General features: G+C 32.9%; 1 protein-coding gene across 1 annotated transcript; it reads left to right on the plus strand.

Moving 5' to 3' along the window:
- The first annotated feature begins 986 nt into the window (after positions 1-986).
- On the plus strand, positions 987-8540 carry LOC127730222 (uncharacterized). Its single transcript, XM_052238511.1, has 5 exons — positions 987-1059; positions 3635-3813; positions 4471-4635; positions 5245-5291; positions 8432-8540. The coding sequence occupies exons 1-5, from the start codon at positions 1001-1003 to the stop codon at positions 8498-8500; spliced, it is 519 nt and encodes a 172-aa protein (XP_052094471.1). The 5' UTR covers positions 987-1000; the 3' UTR covers positions 8501-8540.
- Positions 8541-13170: the final 4630 nt, after the last annotated feature.

Here is a 13170-nt window from a genome sequence, read left to right on the forward strand (position 1 = left end):
GTCTTTCACATTAAAAAAAGTACCACGCGACATTCCGCTGTAAGTTGAAATAGTCCAATAGTCTAGAGATATCATTTCATGGTCGGCAGTTTTATAATTAGGTATCTTTGTCGGCAATCAATTTGATGAAATGCAGAATAAAGATCGAAATACAAAAAAAACATATATTACTGATTTCATGCCCACGGCACGTGTCTTTAATAACTAATCTGAGACATGACGTTTCTTATCTTTGCATTTCACCAGACAAAACTGATAACCTCTGTATTGCCGTTCTTCAGTCTTTCTTGTAGATCAATGTAAGTACAGTTTAAATTCTTTCAACGGTGTAAATGTGGATTTACATTTTTTTTTAAACGGTTTACCATATGTTTTTAGAATGAGAATACGCAAATGTAACCAACTTCAAATTATTCGGCCATGCCTATGTATTGAATAATATACGACAACACAAACACGTCGCATCATTGTAAAATATGTTTCTTTTGTGTTTTTGTATCCACAAAACATCGCATACTACCTCACAAGTATGTATTGCATGAACATTTTCTAATGATGATCTACAGTTTTTCATATTGTGAATTTATCATGTCTCCTTTTGCTTTATTTTACATGTAGTTCAGAACCATTTCTTTAGCCATAGTTCTTATGCATAAAAACATATTGTTGACTATTTAAAAGTGGTTCGTTCTTTAATGCTAGTAATAAACATCAATATTAAATTAATCAGCATGAAGTTGTTGGGCTCCATAAGGACTTTTAAAAAAGAGGTTACATTGTTAGCTAAATGTATGCTATGACGAATAAGATCATAAACGATTATTTTGACATGCTTAAGAAGCTTCATCGAGCTATCTCTACGAAAATTACCTGATTTTATTACAATGTATCTTTGCCATCAGAAATTTAAAAAAAAAATTAAAAAGTTTAACTTTCATATTTTTACATTATGTTTACCAAATCATATGAAAAATATATATTCCAGATCTTAACGAACAGCATGATGTTTAATATTCTTTGTCTTGCATTAATGATATGCAGTAGCCTTGCTGTTCCACTGTGAGTAAATTAATAATATATGCCCAAAACACTGTATCAAATAGAAGAATCAGGTTAAACGGTATCATGGTGAACATTTAGACAATTAATGTCTCTTCAATGATCCTTCAGGCCAAATAATAAAAAAAAATCACCAACGGAAAAGTTGTAGAGCTGAACTAATGGAAGAGATACAATTTGGTCCCTTATTAAATTATTTAAGCCTTTCAAATGCATGTATTTTTTTCAAAATAAATGTATAGGATGATATGATATGGACATATGAGTGCAGAAAGGTTACATGTCACTATGATGTCATGAAAATTGCCATTTTTACATTTAGTTTTTTTACCCAAAACAATGCGAGTAAAATCTTTATCAAAATAATATTTTACACACTTTAACAATTTAGGCACTTGTCATATCAATTATTTCATATGATTTTGAACCGTAGTTAAAAGAGAAGTCGACATGTAAAAATAGTGAAAACACTTTTGAGACAGACACTTTTTCATAGACCAAGAATGTAAATTTTGACAAAAATACTTAGCAGAATGAATGAATCTTTGAAAAGCGTTTTAAGTTTAGACCGATATCAAATTTTTCACAGAGGATTAAAAGACATCCATATTCATCAGACCTTTCTGTAAGATAACCCTATCAGAAATAAAATTACCTCCATACCAATTTAAAATATGTTTGAAAGCAAATCATTACCAAGGCGTAATACCAAGTGAAATGTGCTAACAAAATATCCACGTTTTAAAGGACAAAGCTAATATTTCAGCTGTAAATTTTAGAGGTACTGTATATTAATCATGCATGCTTTCATTGAAAAATCCACATTTATTTTGAGTTTCAAATCCCTGCTTTAAAGAGGACTCATTTGGACAAAGTTTAAGTCATCTCTTCGAAAATCTTACTGATTCCAACATGATTTAGATGACCGTTATAGAATATCTGCGGATATTGTCGTATCCAGAATCTAGTCCTCTTTTCCCCCGGATGTGACATCACCGACTAAGACTTATCGCCGATTGTGACATCTCCGACTAAGACTTTTCGCCGAATGTGACATCTTTAACTAAGACTTATCGCCGATTGTGATATCTCCGACTAAGACTTATCGCCAATTGTGACATCTCCGACTAGACTTATCGCCGAATTGTGACATCTCCGACTAAGACTTATCGCCGAATTTGTTCTTACCATGAGCATCGAATTGGATGCAGCTACAGTGTTTTGTAAACTATTGTGTCTTATAGTAGGTTTTTTTTTCGATTTGTATGAAGGTATTGTCTGAATTTCTTTATACTTATGATTTCTTATTGTCCCTTTGCAATCTTCTACCTTTTTCTATTAATCATGCGTACCCTTAGATCGTTTATATGTGTAAAAACTCCAAGGAATTTCAAAAAGAAGAAGTCCATCAAGACTGACAAAATCTTACGTTATGCACCAACGGAAAGAGTGAAATACAGCTTTCATATTCCTGACTTGGTACAGGCATTTTCCGAAGAAAATGGTGGGTAAACCTGGTTTTATAGCTAGCTAAACCTCACACTTGTATGACAGTTGTTTATAGTTCCGCTATATTGACAAAATTGGGTGAGCAACCTAAACAGACATAATGTGTCTTTTCTCCGTTCTTAAGTGGTTTTCATATCATGAATCAAGACCTAAACATAGATTTTAACAATTTGTTCTTTAGTTTTAGATTTTTTTCCTATTCTCATTTTCTAACACTGGGTTAATATCACTTCTGGTTGACTGCTGGTTTTATCAACAAAGGAGTCAGTACTTCGGTACTGACATGATTTATTAAATAAATTTTCGAATTCTCCGATGAAAGATTACGGAATTATTTAGAGACGAGTTTTCCAACACCCTCCGGTAAAATGACTATAGGAAGATTCGGCTTATCTTTGTTTGTGTCCCTGTTTGTCATTTATAGCAGCTCCTACATTATTCAATTGTTCATACTATGTTGACTTTCAAATTTTTGGATTTGCCTGAAGAAGGTAAATACAGAAAAGAGCTTTTTTATATTTATAAAGTGTTATATACATCATGTGGTTACAAGCTGTTCCAGGTTACTAGTATAGAGAGGGTTGAGCGTTAACAAATATTGAAAGCTCTGCCATATTCTTTATGTGACTCTCCCTAGCCAGAAAGCTGTAATCTAGTGGTTGGTGTTGTTTGATGTCTGTCACATGTGTTTTTGTTCGTTGTAGAAGTACAAATCAGCCTGTTGTTTTTCTCTTTTTGAACTGTTTCCAATTTTGTCATACCGGGTTGTTTTTCCTTACCTTACGGTATGGATTTTTTTGATGGTTGAAGGTCGTATGGCAACCTTTAACTGTTCATATCGTTGTTTATTTTCCTTTATGAATAGTTTTCTCATTGACATTATATCGCATCTCCTTATTTTAATATCATGTTGTATTCAATACAAGTGGAAAAGTCAGATGCACTAAAACTTTTGAAAATGAGGAATGTATGATAATGATTTTCATAAATTGTAACATTAATTTATATCCAATCTTACCTAATTTAATGTCCGTTAAATGCATTAATTTAAATATAATGTTTACAGAACAAGTACCACAGTTCTCCCCACTACTTTGAATGTGAGTGTACAGAGTGCACTAGATAAATTACGACATATTGTGGGACAGCAAGTTGCTGTTTTGTGGCAAAGTGCTGACACAAATAAAGATGGAAAATTTACTGCCTCGGATATGAATGTAATTTTCACTGATTACGATCATAACAGTACGTTCATTATTTGATATTTTGGATTGATATTACGTCCATACATTAGAAGGCGTTTTCAAATACTATTATTAAAATCAACTTGATTGAACATACCGTTTCAGTTGGTACAATAGTTTGTAAGTAAGTAGTAGTCAGATAAACTCAAATTGAAAGACTTACTACATGTACTACTTCTGTCCAAAACAAAATTACGGTAAAACTTTTTACATTATTATCAGACTGTTCCATGCTATTATGTGTTTTTTACATTGAATGTATAGCATTTATAGTACACTCTATATTACAGGTAAAGTAGAGTTATCGCTCTTTAAAGATATTTTACACATTTTTAGGCAAGATATATATTTGTCCCCAAAAAAGTTCTAATAACGATGCATCGTCTTAGAGAGAACATCAAACATAATTGATTTCAGAAAAGATTAAATAAACAATCAGTATCAATGAATCAAAGACAACACCTCGGCAAAATGGAAAAAAAGACAGAGAAAAACGTATGATTCACAAATCATTGAACGGAAAACAAAGAGTTCAGCAATACGATCACTTTGAGAACTATTTTTTAATTCTAAACTGAGAAAAATAGATCGTATTTTTGAATTATCAACCATATCATAATTGCTATCGAAAATGTTCTAATATGCACTCTTTTTATAGACGACAGTGTTATAACGAAAGCAGAATTCATCGGGAGATTTACTAACAATCAACCAGAAATGGATACCATAGCACAGGGTCTGTTTCTTACACTTGATGTCAACCAAGATGGCACTATATCTAATCATGACCTCGAGCTGTTCTATCAAAGAATGGATACTGATCGTAAGTTAATTTTATTGGTATGGTCTTATTTATAGATTAACAGTTTACTACAAAACTTTGTATTGTTAAAAAAATTATTTTGTACCCCCAGGAACAGATTACATAAGCTATATTATTCAAAATCTTTTCGAAATTTTGTATCCTCAATGCTGTTTAACTTCGTACTTGATTTGGCCTTTTAACCTTTTTGATTCAAGCTTTACTGGTTTGTATTCTGTAGACGAATCGCGCGTCTGGCGTACAAAATTATAAGCCTGGTATTTTTGATGAGTTTTTTTCAATCATATTTTTTTCTTTCTGTCACTGATTTTATGATCGAAAAAGAACTCTCCTGGTATTTTCAAAATTTGTATACTTTTTAAGAGAACGTAAGTTTTATTATTTCCCAGGAAACATAATCATATTATATACATCTCATCTCCCACAAAAGGCTCAAACATGTTTGCCAATTGTTGGAAGTATGATCTGGGACTAATACCTTGAATTTTTAGTCCTAGGTATGATTGACCGCCTCTTCATTCGATTAGTAACTCTTTTTAATGAAAAAAATACGGTTATTTGTTTTAATCGCATTTTTTCACTATAAAAACTTTTGTTTTTGTTTTGTAGATAACAAACATGTAGATCAGTCAGAATTCAAGAAATATTTTACAGATGTAAGTTTGAGTTCAAGAAAAAGCTATCATGGTTTAAAAACGATTTATTCAAACACAAAATTCATGACATAATGATTTAAGAATATACATCGAAAAGAATATGAAGAAATATTCATAGCCATCATGAACGAATATAAATACAAAGGAAAAAGTCATTGAAACACCATTGCAACTCCACCTAAACTAAAAATCATGGTATCATAGATTCATGTGTTAACTGTTTTTGAACAACATTTTGGCATGTTTCCTTACACTTGACCTAAAATCCAATGGTTAAAAGATTTATAGTTTGTTCTTATGATGTACTGTTACACCACTGTCCCAGGTTAGGGGAGGGTTGGTATCTTCAAAAATGTTTAACCCCGCCACATTTTTTTTGTGCCTGTACCAAGTCAGGAGTCTATAGTTCAGTGGTTGCCGTTGGTTCATGTCTGTCATACTTGTTTTTTGTAAGTTATTTTATTATAAAGTAGGCCGTTTGTTTTCTCAATCGTTTCATTTGTTTTCTTGTCGAGGCCTTTTATAGCTAACTATACGGTATGGGATTTTCTCATTGTTGAAGGGCGTACAGTTGCCTATAATTGCTTACATCCACTTCATTGGAACTTTGGTGGATAGCTGTCTAATTGGCAATTATACCACATCTCATTATTTTTATATTAAAAAGATGTAAAATTGATAAATATTTGCGAAATTATCAGTAATAACAAAAAGAAATATATAAGAAGGACATTATTAACTAAACCCAAAATTCGATTGAAAGTACATGTATTGCTATCTATTGTCTTTTCGATACAAAATAACAACTTTTAATAAAAAAGGTAAGATTTGCAATATTGTTTTTAAAAGCGATATGTAACACTGTATAAATTTTTATGTCACATGAATATGTTGTTAAAATGTTGAATTATTTAAAGAACATTGTATCTTCAACTGTTAAGGTTCTTATACATCCTCGACTTTCAAATATTCGGCTTGGAACGTTCCTGATGAAGGTGAATCCAGAAAAGCGCTTCGAACACATGAAATTAATAACGTGTTGTTTTCATTTTTAACAGCACTAAGTCGATACCTCTGATGGTGGACTATCAGTCCCCGAGGGTATCATCAGTTCAGTAGTTAGTACTTCGGTACTGACATGATTAATAATAAACTCTTCTAAAATTGTCCGTTTATAAATTTTTAAATTATAAAAAAAAGTAAGGTTTCAACTCCCTTATGCACAGTTGACCTTAGATGGATTTAGTTATTTTAAGGTACTTTTTGGTCATATATCTCTTCAACTGTTTCGGTTCTTATACATCCTCGGCTTTCAAATATTCGGCTTTGAGCGTTCCTGATGAAAGAAAAATCCAGAAAAGAGCTTCGGACGCATGAAATTAATAACGTGTTGTTTTCATTTTTCATATAGAATCTTCAATTTTCGAATTCAAGTGGATTTGCATAACTCTACTGGTATTAAAAGAAAATTAAAGACTCTATATACGACCCTTTAAATATCCCTATCTTCAGAATTCTGTTAATTTTATAATTTTTCAAATTTACCTTCATAGTTGCGATATGGAAATTATTCCGATTAGGAAATTCAGCTATTTGCTTAGCGTACTAATATACATTTTATGCCCAACAATCTAATGGCGTAATACAACGTGTAAAACCAGATAGTCTGACAGAATGATTACGATCAGAATCAGTGTATTTGCCCTCCTACATTTTTATTTATTTTAACGTTTTACTATATATTTATTCTGCCAAAAAGAATCCCTGATGTTTTTTTCCTAATTGAACTTGGTTTTTTATCGATATTTTACTAAAGTGGTTTTAATTTGAGCTAAGATTTCACAAATGCATGTCATGGATACTGAACAATGATTTGGAAACGGCCATACACGTTATAAAAGAGAGGCGAAAGATACCAAAGGGAATTCAAACTCATAAGTCGAAAAAAAACTAACAACGCCATGGCTAAAAAAGAAAAAGACAAACAGACAAACAGGCAAACAACGGTACAAAAAAACACAACATCGAAAACTGATAATTTAGTCAATTTCCGGTGACGTTAAACTCAGTCTTTATTGTTACCACCATATGCGGGTAACACTGTCCTGAATATACCTGGCATGGTTCGAATCAAATTTTGTTTACTCGGACCATTGGTATCATTTGTCATTCAATATGCAACGCCTGACTGAGTTGGTCAAATGTTCAAGGTGGGGTCTATCAAGATTATCCTAAGATGTTATATACGTCCAAATAAGACGAGTTTTGGGGCCATGGTAATACATTAATGTTGTTCTGGGAAACAAAATTAAATCAATGGTTATCCTCGTTATATGGTGTCGATCATTGACCTGCTGAAATATCTCCCTTCGTCTGTCAATAAGATTGAGCATATTTGGCTGTGAAAAATGGTCTCTATAACATTGAGCCGTTTTTCCTTCGACACGCACTAAGTTGGTGCCAATATTATGACGCATCCATGGCTCTATCTGTCAATCGCACCGTTGACGAAGACCCATACGGACTGTCTGTGCGGAAATACTCCGTAAAATTTGGATACCAGCAGCATTGGTTGAAGCAGTGAATGTCCAATTTCGTAGACAGAACACTCGGATATACCAATTTTAGGCAGGATTAATTGTGTGCAGCCTTCCACTTCTAAGGCGATTTTTATCTAATCAGGTTTGATTTAATCACTGCCAAAAGTGGGAGGTGTGCCCTGGTGAACGTTGATTTGACTTCTGTTTGAGATTGTCTAGTCTGACTACAGTCGATGACAGGTAGCAAGGTCCAATCTTAACATAGCGCTATTTCACAGTAGTTTTCATAAATAAACTGTTATGTGAGTACATAAACAGTTTTTCTCCACGACCGTAAAAACACTTGGTGGGTTGGCAAATTGCTCGTACCGTCATTTTGTGTTTTAAATACACTTTTTATAACTCATTGCGTAAATGTTTGAATTTTATGTTTTGATATTCATTTATTTTATTATCTTCTTTCTTTTGAAAATGATTCGTATCTTTGCATTTCCTTTTTTCAGAGTATCGGGAAAAATTAAACAAGTTCGTTAATTTGTGAGTGATTTACGTATATTATATTATTTTTTATTTATTTATATGTTTTATTTATTATCATAGGTGATGACATTACTGTTTGTTATTCAATTACAAGGAAATACTACCACTACAACAGCAGCGTCTGGATAGAGAAACAAAACGCAGAGTTTATTAAATTGTTACATGTGTATTATCTTATTTTAATCAAGTTGCATCAATTCCTTTATGAACCGATATTATTTACCATCCTCTGAGACACATCAGTATACTCATTTTGTTTTCATAATATGAATAAGCAAGAATAGACGACAAACTATAGGATAGTAAGCAACTATATCTTGGACGTATAGTCGTGATCGTAAATGCAATCATCTGATATCTTAAATTTTCGTCATTTCGTACAACTACAAAAATCCTTCAATTGTTGACTCCTCTGGTAATATTTATACTCTCCGCTTTTGGCCAAATATTTGAGACGGCTGGTAATGCAACTATGCGACAAAGAAAACGATCATTTCTGAATTGTACATGTCTTTTTAAAGGCATAAAAATAAGCCGGAGTATTTTATCAATAAGGAAAAATCAGAAGATGCCCAAATATTTCAAAATGAGCACAATCAATAACAGTGCGCCGTGCAAATCCTAAATGTACAAGTTTAATAGTGACACAGCATATCCCTGCCGTCAAGAGTTTTTGACAGAACCGTGAGAAGGGTGGTCAGTGAACATTGTGCCCGAATCTAATTTTGATAGTACATTGTCATCAACAGATCAATTTTTTATCTTTTCGTGGAATTTGTTTCAGTGAAAGTTATCAAAATGAATTCAAGTTTGAAATAGATTTTCTACTACCAAAATCCGTTGTTTTTAAATGTTTTTCTATCAATGTCATCAAATGTACCGATACTGATCTTAAACTTATTCGTGTAAGTTGTAAGCTTGCCTACAATCAATAAATGATATGGCTGGCTTAACATGTCCGAAAGCTAAAAAAGAAATATAGATATCGCTTTTTGACATAGTATCGTTATATTAAAAAAGGAATCCATATATAGCCGCACCATCTTTCGAAAGTTCTGACTGCCATTATTACAGCAGTAAAAGATGCCTTCATAAATTTTGTAATGAAGTAAATTCAGCTAAAGTGGTGTCAATCAGACGTGGATTTTAAAACAAAATAATGATCTACTCCCAAATCTTCAGTCGCAATCATTACAATTTTGCAGTAATATCAAAACTTTGTATAGGTCTACGCTCCACATTTCTATTCAACTTTCCAATTATCAATTTCCTATTTCTAAGCAGTAATATATCCCCTATCCTTTAACATTTACATATCACGATTAGTACGTTACTCTTGAGCTTGTTCACATTTTACTGACTTAATTAACAAAGGTGAGCTCTTGATAAACAAATTGCTCCAACAGAGTTATGAGGAAGTACGACTGAAATCGACATTTCATACGATTTCCGGTAATCATCTAGAGTTGGTTGTCCGATAGAATTTGTCTATGTCTCAACTCATGAGTGACATGCTCTTTGCTGTCTTAGATCTGTAGATACCAGAGCAGTCGTCTGTTTGTATTTTGCCATTTTTATCAATTGTGTCCTTTTCCCGATTGTGACACTTCTTAAATTGTCCGCTTTTAAATTTAGAAATTATTTATAAACTTAGGTTTCAACGTCCTCAGGCAAAGTTGACCTTATATGAATTTGGCTATTAATTTTGGTGTTCTTGGTCATATAGCTTTTGAATTGTTTCGGTTCTTAAACACCCTTGGCTATCAAATATTGTGCTTTGATCGTTCCTAAAGAAGGCAAATCCAAAAAAACGCTCAGAAGCATGACATTTTTATAAGTGTTGTCTTCATTTTTTACATCACTAGGCCGATACCGCTTCCGATGGACTATCAGTCCCCGAGGGTTTCTACAGCTCAGTAGTCAATACTTCGGTACCGACATGATTTATAACACACCTTTCTTAAATTGTCTGTTTTTAAATTTTTAAATTATTTAGAAAGTTAGGTTTCAACTCCCTGAGGCAATGTTGACTTAGATGAATTTGGCTATTATCTTTGGTGGTTTTTTTTGTCCTATAGCTCTTCAACTGTTTTGGCTCTTATACATCCTCGGCCTTCAAATATTGGGCTTCGAGCGTTTCTCATGAAGGTAAATTTTAGAAAAGCGCTTCGGACGCATGCAATTTATAAAGTGTTGTTTTTTTTTTATCTTTTTTCGGACTGTGGGTGAATTCTGATGTTGAGTGATGCACGCAGAGCAGTAAACGCTAACCCTGTCGACGCACACATTGATTCCCTATTGGAGTTCTCGTGATTTACTCAGTTGTTGTTTTGTTTTTCACCTTGATTTGTATCGACTGAAGGGATCTATGAGATTTGAACATTGATGCTATTGTAAATTATATATTACATGTATTGATTGACACTTTATCAATTTTATGAGTAAAGAACGCTCGAACACTAAAATTTGAAAGCCAACGTTGTTTAAGTACCAAATCACGTGAAAAGCTAAATGACCGTGAGGGGCCTAAAAATAATAGTCAATCCATCTAAGGTCAACTTTCACAGAGGTGAATTCTGATGTTGAGTGATGCACGCAGAGCAGTAAACGCTAACCCTGTCGACGCACACATTGATTCCCTATTGGAGTTCTCGTGATTTACTCAGTTGTTGTTTTGTTTTTCACCTTGATTTGTATCGACTGAAGGGATCTATGAGATTTGAACATTGATGCTATTGTAAATTATATATTACATGTATTGATTGACACTTTATCAATTTTATGAGTAAAGAACGCTCGAACACTAAAATTTGAAAGCCAACTTTGTTTAAGTACCAAATCACGTGAAAAGCTAAATGACCGTGAGGGGCCTAAAAATAATAGTCAATCCATCTAAGGTCAACTTTCACAGAGGTAGCTGGAACCTTAGTTTCTGAATAGTTTCTAAATAAGGAAGTATGACAAGATCCATTATTTGACACTGAAATTGCAAAAAGTATAAAAAAAATTGAATAAATGACAAATTCAGAAAAAAATCAGACAAAAATGGTCATTACAGAATCTGACAACTTTGTAGTGCTTGGAACTATGATAACAGATTTGCATGTTGTTCTTCTATCGGATTTTAAAATGAAATAATGATCTCAATGAAAACTGGCAATTTAATCTGAACTTTTATCTTACCTTTGGTAGTTGAGTTTTTACATATAAGACATTCTTGCAGATTAATGAAAGGAAACTGTAGTTTACCGATGTTGATCTGAAATCTCATAAATCTACTAAAAAACAAATCAAGGTAAACAAACTAAATATGGGGTCATTGCATGAACTCTTAAACGGAGCAAGCCATGGTGCGTCAACAGAATAAGCGTCTCATGCTATGATAGTTTCACTCACAATGCGAATCCACTCTTCGTCCAAATGTAACAATAGGAAATATGACAAAATTAGTAAATTTACAGATAAGATGACTGTTCTGGCATCTAATGATCTAAGACTACGAAAACATGTTGCGAATGAGATGAGACAAAGACCGTCGTATCGTGTCATTACCTTAAATATATACGATTTGTTTTTAAATGCTTCAAAATGAACACAATTTAACTCTCTTTTTCGCAATTATATTTGACATGTTGAATTTTTCCATATTTTATCTGATAATTATATTAATTTAATAAATATTTAATCTTCGTGTATTTTAATCGGTTAGGATCTTTCATTTTAATGCTACTCGAGTTGTCTATCTAAACGTTGTATATCAAAGGTGGTGATAAGATACGATTCATCAATATAATTTTATGAGAAATTCAAAAATGCTTCAAAATGAACATAGCTGAACTCTCTTTAACCCTACATATTCTTTAACATCATTTACCAAGGACGAAATTTTCCAAAATCACAAATCTGTCCTTCTTTCTTTTGGAATCAACATCAAAGAAAACGAAGAAAATTTACCATCATTATACTGGATACCAAATAAAGGCAACAGTAGTATACCGCTGTTCGAAAACTCATCAATCGATAGAGATAAAAACAAATCCGGGTTACAAACTAAAACTGAGGGAAACGCATCAAATATAAGAGGAGAACAACGACACAACAAAAACACAACATTTAAATGTAACACACACAGAAACGAACTATAATATAACAATGGCCATTTTCCTGACTTGGTACAAGACATTTTAAGAAAAAAATGGTGGGTTGAACCTGGTTTTGTGGCAAGACAAACCTCCCGCTTTTATGGCAACGTCAAACACAACACCAATACGACAACATCACATGACAGGACCACAATACAAATAAATGGGAGAACATATAGGACAAAGAAACACACGAAAAATAGCTAACAAAAGGTACTAGGCTTAAAATTCAATACGCCAGACGTGCGTCTCGTCCACACAAGACCAACCAGTGACGCTCAGATGAAAAAAGTTTGAAAGCCAAAACAAGAACAAAGCTGAAGAGCACCGAGGACCAAAACTTCCAAAAAGTTGCGCCTTACACCGCCAGGGTTTTTTGCCTGGGACAAGAACATCCTTATTATTTAGAATAATTTATAATTTTGCAAACACTAAATTTTATAAAATGACTATATAATAGATATACATGATAAAACCAAAGTGGGGACTAACTACAGAATAAAAACGGATACATTACATAAAACAACTTAATCCAACACATAAAAAAATACACAGCCGAGTTAGCCAAAGCCTCAACGCACAAAGTGACGTCACATTTGAAATTCTAAAAAACACACAAAGTGACGTCACATTTGAAATTCTAAAAAACACACAAAG

The sequence above is a fragment of the Mytilus californianus genome, unplaced genomic scaffold (genome assembly GCF_021869535.1).
Source record: "Mytilus californianus isolate M0D057914Y unplaced genomic scaffold, xbMytCali1.0.p SCAF_2, whole genome shotgun sequence".
Classification (NCBI taxonomy): domain Eukaryota; kingdom Metazoa; phylum Mollusca; class Bivalvia; order Mytilida; family Mytilidae; genus Mytilus; species Mytilus californianus.

Bases quoted from the DNA above. Each gene is read 5' to 3' on its own strand.
- LOC127730222 (XM_052238511.1), top strand. From the start codon at position 1,001: ATGATGTTTAATATTCTTTGTCTTGCATTAATGATATGCAGTAGCCTT. The intron at 1,060-3,634 runs GTGAGTAAATTA...TAATGTTTACAG, and splicing joins AGTAGCCTTGCTGTTCCACT to AACAAGTACCACAGTTCTCC. The intron at 5,292-8,431 runs GTAAGTTTGAGT...TTATTATCATAG, and splicing joins TCAAGAAATATTTTACAGAT to GTGATGACATTACTGTTTGT.